The sequence below is a fragment of the Sphaeramia orbicularis genome, chromosome 5, assembly GCF_902148855.1.
Source record: "Sphaeramia orbicularis chromosome 5, fSphaOr1.1, whole genome shotgun sequence".
NCBI classification, from domain to species: domain Eukaryota; kingdom Metazoa; phylum Chordata; class Actinopteri; order Kurtiformes; family Apogonidae; genus Sphaeramia; species Sphaeramia orbicularis.
In genome coordinates this window covers 12,071,967-12,087,818 of record NC_043961.1, presented here as the reverse complement: position 1 = coordinate 12,087,818, position 15,852 = coordinate 12,071,967, and the positions used below count along the sequence as shown (strand labels likewise).

General features: G+C 41.6%; 1 protein-coding gene across 6 annotated transcripts in view; it reads left to right on the top strand.

Moving 5' to 3' along the window:
• The window catches only part of frmd4ba (FERM domain containing 4Ba), an 86,776-nt gene extending 76,391 nt beyond the window's left edge, over positions 1-10,385 (top strand). For 2 of the 6 annotated variants that reach the window (XM_030134556.1, XM_030134552.1), the window contains exons 14-25: positions 1,508-1,649; positions 1,741-1,874; positions 1,965-2,081; positions 2,470-2,698; positions 2,828-2,884; positions 2,993-3,128; positions 3,718-3,882; positions 5,036-5,799; positions 6,818-6,950; positions 7,279-7,517; positions 8,615-8,759; positions 9,258-10,385. In XM_030134556.1, coding sequence (XP_029990416.1) covers positions 1,508-1,649; positions 1,741-1,874; positions 1,965-2,081; positions 2,470-2,698; positions 2,828-2,884; positions 2,993-3,128; positions 3,718-3,882; positions 5,036-5,799; positions 6,818-6,950; positions 7,279-7,517; positions 8,615-8,676 — 2,178 coding nt within the window. In that variant the 3' untranslated portion in view covers positions 8,677-8,759; positions 9,258-10,385. Of the gene's footprint in view, positions 1-1,507; positions 1,650-1,740; positions 1,875-1,964; positions 2,082-2,469; positions 2,699-2,827; positions 2,885-2,992; positions 3,129-3,717; positions 3,883-5,035; positions 5,800-6,817; positions 6,951-7,278; positions 7,528-8,614; positions 8,760-9,257 lie in introns of those variants that run through there. The other 4 variants (XM_030134553.1, XM_030134555.1, XM_030134554.1 and 1 more) reach the window with 4 other exon arrangements.
• Positions 10,386-15,852: the final 5,467 nt, after the last annotated feature.

Genomic DNA, 15,852 nt, shown 5'->3' with positions numbered 1-15,852 from the left:
AATTATGCTATTAGGCTAACGAAATGAAAAATATGAACCTAGATGAAGAGTGATATCAATAAGGTAAATTATTATCATATACATACATTCTCTGGATATGGAAATATATCACTTTTTAATGTTTGCATATGCTCAGGATAGGAAACTTTAATACTTTAGTGGGAGTGATGGCGTTATTTAGATACTGATACTGAGTATCAAAGAATGTCTGGTATCATTTGATTTCATTTAAATACCTAATGAGTAAATCTTCTAAGCATCGGTGTATACTTCTGACAACTTTTTACAGTTAAAATACTAATGAAATATTTACAGGGACCTTTAAGTTTTCGTGAATAAGATTATTTTTTATGTTTTAAAACTAACTGAGTGTAGAGAAATCCAAATGAGCTGCAATATGAAACTAAAGATTTTTTATCATAACACGCATTGTAATTTTCATTTTGAGAAAATGAGAAATTAGTTGCAAAAGAAGTGTAATTTAGATTAAGTCTTGAAGCTTCTGTATCAGTACCGGCGTCAGTATCTGGCCCAATAAATTCGGGATTTGACTCTGCAGAAATGGGATTTATTTGCCATTGAAAGTCTTTGAAACTTATCAACAAACTGAAATGGCAAGAAAATTCATGTCATTGCCAAAAATGATCAATATATATCCATATGAATGAAACTTTAGATATAGTGTGTACAGATATTTACATTACATATGTTTTCATACATTTGTATGCAAGGCAGCTCAAAGGCAAGCTGAACAGTTTGGAAAAATTCATTCAACCTTTATTTATATTCAAGAAATCAGTGAAGCGTCCCCCCCTCGTTTGCACTAACAAAGCGAAGAAATACTATTACAAAGAAACGTAATGACACAAATTATCTTAAATTACAGTAATAGAATGCAAAATCATCTGCTCATTAGTTTTTGCATAATCACTTCCTCCTTTTCAACAAAACACTTGACCTGATTAACCAGTGTTTCTTCCTTTCAGTTTCAATATAAAGTCAAATTCTGCTTAATCTCATTGTGCAACGTGGACGCTGACGGACGACCATGTGACGCACTGCATGACCCATGCCACATGCTCTACATCCACAGCTCAGATCCTTTTTTTTTTTTCTTTTTCTTATTTTTTTTTAAGCTCCAAAACTCGACTATACTCGGACCTTATATGTTTGTGTTTATGATTTATAACGGCGCGGTGCAGAAACTATTATACAGCATAAGTGGTGTGTGATGTTCACTCGGTGGTGAAGATGGATGAGCGAGTGGCTGCAGTCAAATGAGGTTATTCAGCCAGTGTCTCTCTCAAAGGCAGATGGTGTGTCGGTGCTCATCCAGGAATAGAGCCCACTCTGATTGATGACAGAGCAGTTCTCTTGGAGTACCCAGTATGCAAATGCAGCCACGATCTCAGTGCGCTATCATTAAAGTGAAATACTCCCAAACCCTCCATCACATCACTACTCTTCTCCTTCCTCCTTCCTAACTGCGTCCTCCCTCCGCCTACAGGTGAAGATGACCACGACCAGAAGCACAGGGGACATCGCTGTGGACCTCACAGAGATCTGCGCCCCGCGGATCAGTAAACTCTCCAGCATCGAGAGCAAAGATCAACTCATTATGGCCAGTAATGGCAGCCTCATCTCAGCCGGTATGCACGGAGATAACTGTTAATGACTCAAACTGATGACTGATGATTCACGGCTGTAATTTAAAGCTAATCAAATGTGTGATTATTGCAGGTTCGGTCGACTCTGAAGTGAACGAGGAGCAGAAGAAAGAAAAGATTGCGGAGTTGAAGAAGAAAGAGAAGGACCTTCAAGACACGCTGACACAGAAACTGGAGGAACTGAAGAAGATCTGCATGAGAGAAGCAGTGGGTGTCTCGTTCTGCCGTCGGTTTTTCGACGTTTCTTGAAGAGCCCACACAATCAGCTGACTCTTTGTTATTGTTGTTGTTTTTCAGGAGCTCACGGGCAGATTGCCTAAAGAGTATCCCCTGGCAACGGGAGAGAAAGCACCTCAAGTACGTCGACGTGTTGGAACGGCCTTCAAACTGGACGACCTTTTCCCCTACGATGAGGTTAGGGCGGATGTGAAGACTTGCTTTTGTTTTTGTTGTGTTTGTTTTGGTTGTTATATAAGTGCAGCAGTGGATTATCTAATTAAGCACAACACCCTGACTTGTTTAGCAAGAGATTACAAAGACACAGACTTCTGGCAATAAGGATTAAGAGACTTGCAGTTGCATTTTGAGATTTAGATTGCTAAATGTTTTAGTTGAAACACACTGGAAATTGCAGCTGTTTTCCATCAGACACACACAAATGGGAATATGAACAGATAAAGAATGTATTAACTCGAAAAACTCAGCTGGATTAATGTCATATGTGGTTTTAACCGAGAGGTGTTTGACTGTTTTGCTCTAACGCTGACAAGATCTGACTGTATTTTCGGGAAATTCTCTGCAGGATCCACATCTGAGGAATCTGGAGAGCAGGTTTGCCTTGCAGCAAAAGATCGTGGAAGCGGCCATGAAGCTGGCCAATGAGGCCGAGCTCTGCAAGACGGTGAAGAAGAAGAGGAGGAACAACTGCCTGGATGCCATGAGGAAGCTGGAGGAGATCGAGAAGGAGATCAACGCCTACAGGATCAAGGCAGGGAAGAGGCCGACGCAAAGAGCCTCGCTGATCCTCGCAGGTAAGAGTCAGAGCGTTTTCACAGAGATCATGAATATTTACCAAGTGTTGTCTGGTTGAAAATAATGTCACTGTATGAAATGCATCGCTGAAGCTTCTCTGAGGACCGTTCTCTGTCTTCTGTCATCAGATGATGTCAACCCTTCAGATCTCAGCTCTTTATCTGACAGCCTCACTCTGGATGACGGTGTGTGCCCGGGCATTTTAATACCCACTGCGTATCTGTCTGATGCCTCTTTACTTCCCATCCTGCATTTTAATGTGTTTCAATGAAGCGTTGTTTCCCATCTTCCAGACGACGAGCTCGTTTCTCAGAGACTGAGGTCGAGGTCGGTCCAGTACTCCCCGCGACCTCACCACGCAGAGACGCTGGACATCCACTACAGCAGAGACCGACGGGGCTCTGCCAACGACCAGAACGCAGACACCAGGTACACATCTGGAGCCGACCCCAGTGGAATTTATTAATATTTGTTATTTCCATTGAGTGTCTGACTGTTGTTTTCCTGGAGGCATAAAGTGTGCTACTAGTACAGACCTGCAGAGTAGATCCAGAGCTACATTCCTGCCAGTCACCTCCCTCTTCCCCTGCCTCTCCAACAATCTCCCCCTTATCAGCCAAAATGCACCGGCTTTAAAAATAGATGGAAAGGAACATGTCGCTGCCTGCGAAGGAGCAAACAACAATCCAAACCTGCGAGAGGAGAGGAAAAGGGAAACAGGAAAGTGGCTCTGGAAGTCTAAGTGGGAGCGTGACTGTTTAAAGAATGATGTGGTTCTGCTTGGGGGATTTAGACTCATTTGAAACAGGCATAAGCGTGTTGGCCCATGAAAAGAAAGATAAATGGACTATGAAATGACAGGCAGTCAGGTGTAAGCAATGACTAAAAACGCCGCATCCAAGGAACAAAACAGAAGACGCTTGATTTTCTCCTCATTTTGAGAGCGGGTGAAGAAAGGGCAGCGGTATGTGTCTCGATTAAAAGGCCCCTAAACACATCGCCCTTATCTGGTTTTCAGATTAAATTACGGCCAAGGCCAGGAGTCGCTCCACTACAGTCAGTGCGATGCCTTATCGAGCTACAGCAGCCCATACAAACCGGCCTCCAGACAGCCACGTGACGCCCGCAGTATGCCGCCCACGCCCCTCCTCACCCGCAACGCCTACAGCAGCACCCAGCTCAGGTAAGACCACACGCTCCTTACAACTCGGAAATATATGCCTCCCCAGCGGCGCTCAGATCCAGTTGCGCCCCAGCTGCATCACTTACATATGAGGTATTCTTCATCAATCAATCAAAGGAAAACTTACTATAGGACTTCAGGTCATTAACAGGTCTGAAATTCATCTGCTGGGTTTTGTGCCTCAAGTCAGGATTATTTAGTGAATGGAGTTTTATACAGTTTCGTCAACCTCAGCCTTGCCTTTAAATGTCTTTTTGAGAAAACACACGAATGGATTATGTAACAAAACTACTAAACAAACTGAAAGCAGTAGCCCGGTCACAGTCTATCAGCACACACCCGTTATATGTTGCAGTGAAGTTTTTCCTTTCATCAAAAATCAGTTTGTACTTTAGCAATGAAAGGTTAAATCTGTGTCTGTCAATGTTATTCTATTTATCTAATATGGGTACATAAAGTCCTGGCTGGAGGACAGTACGTTTAGTACTTTGTCAGAAAGATAGTGAAAATAATTTGAAGGTCGTTGCTCTTTGTACAAGAACAGACTCATATTAGGAACTTTGTGTATGATGGCAATAAAAAAAATGCACTATGCTGCCAATATGCACATAAAATAGGTCATAATGGTCTTTAAATGACAGAAATACACCAAAAAAAAGTAAATATTTCAGATCCTCCCGTTGGATAGGGACTGCAGTGATTATTATGTTTCAGTTCTTTAACCCTTGAACTGACGCACTGAGGGACTTCTCATTTCAGTTTGTCGAGAGAACAAAGATTGGACTGAGATTTAATGGAAAAAGGTCATGTGGTCCAGAGTGATGAAGTGATTACCCATCATGCCTAGTGATGACAATACAAGCCTGTGAGGACAGTGTTCTGATCTGTGGTTGTTTCAGTCGGTCGTGTCTAGGCTCACAATGTTGCGTGTCCATAAAATGAAGGAAATAACTGTGACAGTGGAATGATGCCACAGTGAATGTAATCAAAGCTGAAGAAAGACTAAATAAGGCGAAAGATTAGGATTTTTTTTTTTTGGCCTGGCTGTGTATGTCTAGTTTAAATCTGTTTGATAGGAAACAAGATGGTTTTTAATTTTCAGTTTGTTACGTCTGTGAAATCACAATATTTACACTGTTTTTCTTCCTCTCAGATCGGACGACGCCCCTCAGCATTTCCGCCAGCGGAGTGGGAGTCTGGAGTCCCAGTCTCAGTTCATGACGGAGCCCGACCCCCCAGTGCCGACGTTCACCTTCTCCCCTGCCCGACGCAGCAACAGCACCGAAGTCCTCGACGACGGCTCCTCCTACACCAGCCAGTCCAGCGTGGAGTACAGCGCCCCTGGCAACCACACCTACAGACGCAGGACACGCGGCCGCCACAAAAAAGACCTGTACGCCAACACGGGGAGCATGCCCAACCTGGCCCAGACAGACACGCGCTGCTACGCCTACCAGCCCAGGTCCCGCCCCACCACCACCGCCTACTACGTCACGGGTTACCCCACCTACACGGAACCAGAGCCGTACTCCAACGGCGTCTACATGTACGACAACGAGCTGGAGGGCCACTATAACGTCAATCCCTCCTACCATCCGACGCCGATGGCTTACCACGGCCACGACATGCACGGTCACTACGGCAACGACGAGATAGACGGCATGTCGCAGAACCCTTACGCCACGCTGCGGCCACCCAGAAACCGTCCAGCGCCGCGGAGCAACGAGCACGTCACCAGGAACATCCAGAAGGCGCTGGTGGCCGAACACCTGAGAGGCTGGTACCAACGCAACACCACCCACAAACAGGCTGCGTACAACTATGACTATGACAGAGGGTCCCAGCAGAGCCTCGGGTACCAGACAATGCCCACCCCCTACTGCCACAACAACAGGAACATGTCGTCCTACTCAACAGGTCAGAGGCACCGCTGTGGAAAATTACACCAGTCGACAGCTATTCAGAGCAGATTTTAATTAGCATAGATGAGGAGATGTGGATTTGGATTCCAGTTTAGTTTCAGTCAGTTTTAAGAGTCTGTAATAGGAGTATTTTTATTTTCATTCTGAGAAATTGTCTAGTTTTGGTTTAGTTTTTGTTGAGCTTTAGTGTTTCACATTTTACAAAGAAAGCCTTACTTTTTAGAAGCTGAAAAAGGCCTGAGGTGTGCAGAGCTTTTTTTTTTTTTTTTTTAATTCTTAAACACCATGAACCCTCAGCATCATTCAACTGACACAGGAGCTGAAACAAAAGAGACACTTTAGTTCTCATTAATACCCAAAGAAGTAACAAAAAAAAAAACATTTATAACACACCAGAACAGTTTTAAATGTTGATGGGAATCTCTGTTCTGAATTAGAGCCAAATTTTACATCTCAAAATTAAAACATAATGAATGCCAATGTCTGGAGCAAATGGAAGGAGAACAATATTTTCACTTTGGTGTAAAAAATTCTTCTCTCTGTTGGCATGTTATTAATCATAGTTTTAAATTAAAGGTTCTTTGAGATTTGCATGTGTCCACTGCCCCCGTTGAGAAACACTGTAATAGTCCAACTGCTCGCATTTCGACATGGGGGGAACCTGCTGCATCCCCTTTGTACAAATTGCCAGTGAGTCCATGATTTTTCGTCATTTTTTTTCCCTCCTGCCCTGTGCTCGCACTCCCCCTTCAATGCAAACAAAGCTTCATGCCCCCCCCCGGGACCTCTGGCGCCCCACTGTTATAAAGTAACAGCAGTCAGTAATGCACACTGTACAACATCACAGTAGACACAGTGATTACAGTGAATGTAAGGCTGTTTCTCACATATTCCAGCTGTTGTGACATTAGTTAACACTGTTACTGTGCTAAACAGACAGTGTGTCTTCCATAGTGCATCTCTGGTTTACATATAGTTTAATCATTTGCTAACGTGACACCTTCTTTCACCAGTGTCCACGGCCTCCTCCAGTGGAAACTGGCACAGCCACATGAGTGGCGGTTTGGTGGACTATGACGTGCCCGTGCATGCGCAGCAGTCCTTCTCGTACAGCTCAGCCCCCTACAGCCACTCAACCCACAGCAGGTGAGAAAAAAACTTGGCCTCAGCTCAGCTTCTTATCCAATAAGCCACTCCCTGATCCTCCTGATCCCCCAAGCTAAGCACTACTTTTTAATTAACTACAGTGGATGCCTATGAAAATATAAGCTTCTATTTGGTTCTTTATCCTTAAATGCTACATCACTGAGAGTTAATGTATAGCTAAAAGTTAAGTCTTCTTCTCCGATAAGTCAGATGCTACAAACTTCCGTGTGCTCGACATGACAGGCTGATGCAGGATTATGTTTGCAGCCAAAAGCATCCATGTTTCAGACTGGTGTTAACCGTGCACTGGCCCCTGCTTTTCTTGTAGATATGGCACCTCCCAGCTGTTAAAGGGCTCCTGGTACAGCCCTGATGGCCGGAGGCGCTGTACCTTTATCCCTGCTAGTTCCTCCTCCTCAGCTTCCTCCTCCACCTCCTCCCTGCTCTCCTCCTCTTTCCCTACCTCCTCCTCCTACTCCCCTGGCTGTCGAGGCCGCCAGGTGTCCTCCAGCCTTGCGCAGCCACAGTCCAGAGGACACCAGTTCAGTAAGGTGTCCTTTCCTAAAGGTAGCTCATAGTAAGTAACCAGCAGCAGCCGGACCTGTGCATTTGCTTCCTTCAGTTTGTCTGCAGAGTGACTCCATAGTCTGCTTGTTCATGTTTTGAAGTGAACTTTGCATATTTGAGATGCTTGATTTATAGTTCATTGACATGTATAAGTAGGGATGGGAATCGAGAACCTGTTCTTGTGGAGAACCGGTTCCCAGTAGCTCAGTTAATTCAGAATCGTTAGTTTGCTTAACGATTCTTCTTATCGGTTCCTTGACGTCATCTCCTCAAATGCATCATCAGGTCATTTCTGTGTTTTGGTTGTGAATCCTGTAAGGTCTGGTTGTATTTTGCCAGTAAAAACGACACTGGGGTCATTTACAACAGTTGAAGAGCTTCCATTACGACAAAGGGTTAAATACCTCCAACATGCACAAACGGTTAACCACAGCATTCAATTAAACTGCGCCAGTGGCACGTCTCTGATTGGCTGCTTAGTGAAGGGGGCAGTAGCTCTGGAGGCGGAGCCTACAGCAAGGTTTCCTCTGTCAAAGCTGCTAACATTGAACTTCTCCAGGTTCTATCGATAATGTTAATGTTAACCTGCTTTACTGTTGTTCATGAATAACCTCCATGTCCTAGAATTACATTTAGATGAAGACGAGGCTCAGAGGCTGCAGCAGGTAGATCTGACACACCTTTAACTACACCTTTATGACCCTTTTATGAGGTTTGTTCAAATTTAATGCAAAATGTTCGTGCATATTAAGAGTTTGTACTATAGTTTATTCCCTAATCCAATGAGAATCGATAAAGAGCACCAAACTGATAAGTGATATTGATAGTAGAACCGAAATCGCGAAATTCTTACCAATTCCCATCCCTATGTATAAGGTAACTGCATGGCTTCTTTACTCAATATGCCAGCTCTCCTTCCTCTTCCTGCTGGCATATTTTCACCCAGAGGTCACATTTCTCTGCCCCTTACTCCTCAGATTTTTTGTTTTCCTCAGCTGTTTGCCCTCTTCTCCCCCTCCTTCTTTTCTGGCTGTTTCAGAGGCACTTTGCTCAAGTGCTGCCATTCACACTTGACCTTTGCACCCTCTCATGCGCAGATGCCCCCCAGAGTTTGAGTGGCGGAGCTGTGATAGGATGGCGAGCCCTGCGGGGCCTTTAGAGAGGTGTTGTGCTGTTGCCTATGCTACTGACCAGGAAAATTGCCCCCTCCCCAATAATCAAAGCGACAGCACAAAAGAAAGGGTGAGACAAGAATGAAAAAGTATCCCACGTGGTAATTATCTTGGTGATGGTGATGTGTCTTCTATTTTATTTTGATGTGGATTTGACAGAAAGCACCAAATCACTTAATTAAAATCCTGCTGATGTTCTGATTGACTTTCCTGGTGGTTTCACGGTGGTGGGAGAGCACTTGTGTGGCAGAGGGAAAATGTGACCCCTGACCCTGGAAGCATTGAAGCGCTGTTGGTGTGTACAGTGTGTGTGTGTGCATCTGCCGTCGGGTGTGAATGTTTGACCCTGGGTTTTAGCCTCATCTGAAACTGACATTAACACAAACAGGCCTGAAACACATGCGCTCGGACATGAGTTCCTGTTCAGTTTCAGATCTCGCCACCATTACGGGTGGATTAACGCAGGATGGTTCGACATCCCAGGGTTAATTCATTCTAAGCTCAACCCAGAGCCCTCATTCAGCTGGACATATGTCTAATGTGTTTTAATCCTGTGTGTTTACTACAGGTCTTACATAGACGTCAGCCAAATGGACCCACATATCAGCCACGATAACCCGGCCCCGGATGACCAGATTTACTGGCACGAGGACTCCAAACCAGGAACAATAGTGTGACACCATTCGACATGTTCACCGTGACAACCCGTCATTGTGCCTTAGACTGCACTTACCTGTTTTTTCTGTACGAGGGCCGGAACTATTCTGAAGGAAATTACTTTTTGTGGAATTCACCGTACAGACGAAATGAAGTCGTCTCATTTTTCACTCTGGAAACCGTTTGCAAACTGACCCGGATCATTGCGCTTAAAAAGCATCCGCAGGGTGTCGTTACGTCTGGATTGTGAGTGTTTGTGGTGATGACACTTGTGCACTGAATCTACACCGGGAGCTGCTGTGGATGGTGTGTCACAGCCAAAGGGAACGAGGACTCGGGCCTCTGGAACTGGACCCAGTGTTACTGTGATACCGGCTTTATTAAACGGACTAGGACCACCACTGACGCTCAGCCACAGCGAACAAAAACGACCCATCCTGCTCTGACACAGACACACATACGAACACTGTAACAATGAAGGATTAGACAAGGATTAATAGGACTTTACTGAAGAAAATGAAGGATTGAGCTCATTAAAATGAGTCCAAAGATGGCTACTTCCTGGAACATTCTGCAGACACCAGCTCCATTTTTTTCAAACCATTGCTTGTTACTACCATAGCGCTTCCTGTTCACGTCGTCGCATAAAAAGAAGTGTTGAGTCTTTTTTTTTTTTTTACTGTCAGTACAATTGAGCCAAAACGTGTGTTTCACACCATTTGAGTATTACAAAAAGTCATTAAGATCACTGCCACATCTGAACAGTCACTGCAGGAAGACGGAAAACAAATTTACTTTTATTTACTAGGTTATCTCATCCATGCTGGAAGTCATGGACTGGTGCTCCCAATAGTTCTCTACAGAATGAAGCTGTATGTAAATGTTGGTATTGTAAATACACTGGTTCTGTCCTTTTTAAGAGCAATTTTTATGTATTTGAAAGGCATGTAATATATAGTAAACAATGTTGTTAAGCTGGTTCTTAGTAATTTGTATAATTGCATTTGTTTGAATTAAAAAAAAATCACGATTTCAATCAGTCGCCTAGTTTACGAGTGATACTTTTCAATAATCAGAAGTTTCTCTCTGGAAATGTAAGCAAGGAAGGAAAACGAACTGCAGCAAAACAAAGAATTTACATCCATTGAATTAGGTGCGTCAGCGTGTGTTCACTTAATGAAATGGGGATTTAAGAGTGCAGTAATTGTCACCAATTACAGAGTGAAAGAACCTCAAGTCTCATTTTCATTTTAATGGCTCTGAAGAACAGGCTTTGTGAGACTCTGAATGGTGGTCTTGGCCAGTTGGAACTCATAAATGCATTTTCCACGTCTAAATGGTTTAGAAGCTGCTTCATTCAAAGGCGGATTCGATAAGTGTAACAGATAACTTTTTGGATGTGAAGCTGCAATTACTCATGATGAGTGTTAATTATGAATAAGTGATGAGTCTGTTTTTAGACATGCCCTCCTGCAGCAGAACTGAGAGAAACTGTCGCTGTGCTGTTTTCTCACACTGCTGTGTTGCCAGACTGGTTTTCTGTATCCTTAAGCCATAAAGTGACCTAACCAGTCTTTAACACCAGTCACACCCACCATGGGCAGTAAACCTCCTCCTCTGTCCTGTGAATGACAAGCCGGTGTTTATAACGCCAAACCCTCCCTGTAGGCGTCCAACTCCTCTCTACCGACACATCCACCCCACCCCTCCTGCAGATTACATCGTAACCCTTCACCTCTTTCCCTTCGCTTCCTTCACACGTTGGTTTCCTGCCACCGGTTGCCTCTTCAGGTCACAGATGAGCAGCTTTTCTTGACTTCCAGTGGCCCCTCGTGCTTCTTGAAGGAGCTCAGGGGAGGTCTCACACACTTCCAGCCCCTCGCCTTTACCCGAGGCAGCGAGGGGGGGGGGGGCGGGTTGGGGGGTGTTTTCATCCAGCTGTCTCCCTCTGTCTTTGAGCCTGTGCTGCTTCACACCAGCTGCAGCCAGACATCAGGGAGGCAGTTCCAGCTGACACTCCACCGCATAAACAAAGGCCTCTTATGTACTTTCACACTAAACCCCTCATGTTCAAAGTAGGAAACTGGTTAGAACATCAAGTATTAAAAGTGGACATGTATTTAAAAACTGAATCAGAATACTTTATAAATCCCAGGGGAAATTATTGTGTTACAGTTGCTCAGTGAAAGTATAATTAAAGTAACAGGAAAAATATACAAATATACAGGAGTGAAAAAATTATTAGACCACCCCTTGTTTTCTTCAATTTCTTGTTCATTTTAATGCCTGGTACAAGTAAAGGTCCATTTGTTTGGACAAATATAATGAGAACAACAAAAATAGCTCATAGTTAAATTTCAGAGCTGATATCTATCCATTTTCCATGTTTTCTTGATAATAACCAAAATCACTTCAGTTCTTACATGAACAGCTATGGCACTGCGGCAACAGTGACTGAAATATGTGACTGAAATATCTGTTGGTTTAAACCTGGGTGTGCAGAAGAGCACCTTGGCAGGCTTTCTGGAAAACAGCAGCAGCGTATACATTCACCGGCCACTTTATTAGGTACACCTGGTACTAGCAACAGTCACAGAAAAAATTGTTAGACCACACCGTGTTTTCGTCAGTTTCTTGTTCAATTTAATGCCTGGTACAACTAAAGGTACATTTGTTTGGACAAATATAATGATAACAAAAATAACTCATAAGAATTAAATTATTAGAGCTGATATCTATCCATTTTCCACGTTTTCTTGATAATAACCAAAATCACTTCAGTTCTGACATGAATAGCTATGGCATTGGGGCAACAGTGACTGAAATATGTGACTGAAATATCTGTTGGTTTAAACCAGGCTGTGCAGAAGAGCATCTCTGCAAGCTTTCTGGAAAACAGCAGCAGCGTGTACACTCACCGGCCACTTTATTAGGTACACCTGGTACTACCAACAGTCAGAGAAAAAATTGTTAGACCACCCCGTGTTTTCATCAGTTTCTTGTTCAATTTAATGCCTGGTACAACTAAAGGTACATTTGTTTGGACAAATATAATGATAACAAAAATAGCTCATAAGAATTAAATTGTTAGAGCTGATATCTATCCATTTTCCATGTTTTCTTGATAATAACCAAAATCACTTTAGTTCTGACATCAATATCTATGGCATTGGGGCAACAGTGACTGAAATATCTGTTGGTTTAAACCAGGCTGTGCAGAAGAGCATCTCGGCAAGCTTTCTGCAAAACAGCAGCAGCATATACACTCACCGGCCAATTTATTAGGTACACCTGGTACTAGCAGCAGTCACAGAAAAAATTGTTAGACCACACCGTGTTTTCGTCAGTTTCTTGTTCAATTTAATGCCTGGTACAACTAATGGTACATTTGTTTGGACAAATATAATGATAACAACAAAAATAGCTCATAGTTTAATTTCAGAGCTGATATCTACACATTTTCCATGTTTTTTTTTATAATAACCAAATCACTTCAGTTCTTACGTCAATATCTATGGCATTGTACTGACAAAAACAGTGCTTTTAGGCATTCCATGTTTTCTTTTCTGTCTGTTTTAGTCTCATGATACACACAGGAGTTAATACTTGATTACATAACCATTGTTTTTGATGACTTTTGATGGTCTAATAATTTTTCCGCGACTGTACACACACACTAAAAGAACAGCAATTTGTACAATATGTACTAGAAAAATATTATCAATATGATAATTAAAAGAAATATACATAAATAAGTGCAAAAATATTGTTGTGTGGAATTATAATGATGAGGTTTTAAGGTGGAATTAAAAGATATAAAGGGCTTACATCCTGTCCCTTCCACTGTGGCCTACAGGGTTTAACTTTTTTTTTTGGGTTCAATTGTTTTTATTGATTTTAAATTTCAGTTTGCAAAAGTAAACAATTAGAACTTCTTCAAAAAATATGGGAATAGATTTTTTTTTTTTTTTATCCTCTTGATGTCAATATAAGGGATATTTTTACAAGCCAAAGTCACAGGTTGTGGTTAAGAAAATAAAGAAACATCAAGTTTAGTGTTCAACAGCTGAATCTTTCATCACACTTGTCATCATACATGTCACCAACACCAAAGCAGCCACTGCCTGTGCTTGTTTGACTCTTCTAATGTGACACCGGTTTGCAAAACTAACAACCGGTGGCTTAGACGTGATGTCAGCTGGCATCACAAAATATCCAGCTCCAACCTCAAAAAAACATATCTACACCCTTGTCCACACTAGCACTGATATTTTCTTCATCAATTAACAATCTCTACCTTTTCCCTGTAAACACATATACAAACCACACTTTACAAAATATATAATTTGGAAAGAGTTTATAAAAATCTGTCTTCTAAATCACAGTTTACATGCAAATCAAATTTTATTTATCTAGCGCCAAATCATAACAAAAGTTATCTCATGACACTTTACAGATAGATACAGATACAGATATTATATAGAGTTTGTTGGAACCAGACTCTGAAGCTAATTTTCAGAAACCCAACAGAATCCTCCAGGAGTAAACACTAGGTGACGGTGGAAGGAAAAACTTATTTTTAACAAGCAGAAACCTGGAGCAGACTCCAACTCCTGGAGGATGGACATCTGCCTTGACCACCTGGGGTTAAAGAGAGAGGGTAAGGGAAGAGAGAGAGAGAAAAAAACAGAGATTGGAGGAGGAGGGGGGCCCGTGGATGCACAGGAAATTGAAATAGAACTGTTAAAAAGTAGAACAGCTGGTGTTAGTATAATTACCAATAACTGAAACAAAGGTCCATAACTGTTAATATTGCTACAACAAATGTAAGTATTAACAGTGGATATACTACTACTGTAACTGTTAGTACATAGAATAGAATAGAATAGAATAGATCTTTATTGTCACAGGAACAATGAAAATCAGTTTAGCAGCTCAGTTCAATTTAGCAGCAAAACACTTAGTGCAAAAGGGACTGTATGAGAAAAATAAAATAAAATACAAATATCAATTTTCACAGTGTTAAGAAAAGTGACCTGCGCAAGGGCTTCAGGATAAAAAATGAATACACATGTGCTACTAAAGTAATACTAGAACTCCTGAAATGAATATAATATACAGAAAGAATATCCAAAAGCTAGCTCTATACCACAGATGAGCAATATGTACAATAAATAGTATATATACAGGGTGGGGAAGCAAAATTTACAATGAACATTTAGTTGTTTTTTTCTCAGCAGGCACTACGTCAATTGTTTTGAAACCAAACATATATTGATGTCATAATCATACCTAACACTATTATCCATACCTTTTCAGAAACTTTTGCCCATATGAGTAATCAGGAAAGCAAACATCAAAGAGTGTGTGATTTGCTGAATGCACTCGTCACACCAAAGGAGATTTCAAAAATAGTCGGAGTGTCCATAAAGACTGTTTATAATGGAAAGAAGAGAATGACTATAAGCAAAACTATTACGAGAAAGTCTGGAAGATACTATTAAAGAAGAATGGGAGAAGTTGTCATGCGAATATTTGAGGAACACTTGCGCAAGTTTCAGGAAGCGTGTGAAGGCAGTTATTGAGAAAGAAGGAGGACACATAGAATAAAAACATTTTCTATTATGTACATTTTCTAGTGGCAAATAAATTCTCATGACTTTCAATAAACTAATTGGTCATACACTGTCTTTCAATCCCTGCCTCAAAATATTGTAAATTTTGCTTCCCCACCCTGTACGGGTAGTAGTCAAGGTTATTATCATTAAAGAAAACTAACGAAATGACGAAAACTAGAATTGTACAAACATTTTCGTTAACTGAAATAAATAAAAACTATAATTAAAAGAAAAAAAACGAAAACTGACTGAAACTGTATTGTGTGTTTACAAAACTAACTAAAACGGATAAAAATTCTGGATAAAATTCCCTTCGTTTTCGTCTTTGTCAATGTCGGATTGATATGAATTTGATTTATTTCCCTCAAGCAATTTTAGCTGCTGGCACCATATGACATTTAACGGTCATTTCTCGTCACTTGTTGTTTAGGCGTCTTCTCGTCCCCGTTCTACCTGGAAACATGGAGACTAAAGTTGAAAGCAGCAGAGTCTTGTCTGGGATGTATTTGAATACGACGGTGAAGAAGATAGTAGATATAAAGAAACTAAAACTAAGCATTTAGAAAATAATGAAAACTAATAAAAACTAGCAAATCTGCTCTAAAAACTAATTAAAACTAACTGAATTAGAGAAAAAAAGTCAAAACTAAACAAAACTAAACTATAATGAAAAACCCAAAACTATTATAACCTTGGTAGTAGTAAGGTGCATGTGTTGTGGCTATTGTACTGAGGTAGGGTGAGTATTGTACTGTCCATTACTCTGGGGGTGGAGATTGTTCATTCTGGATGGATGCATCCGGATAGAAACCTCTACCATCTACGTAACTATAAAATAAACACAATCACAACTATATGAATAAATGAGTGGTGATGATGAAGGCAGGA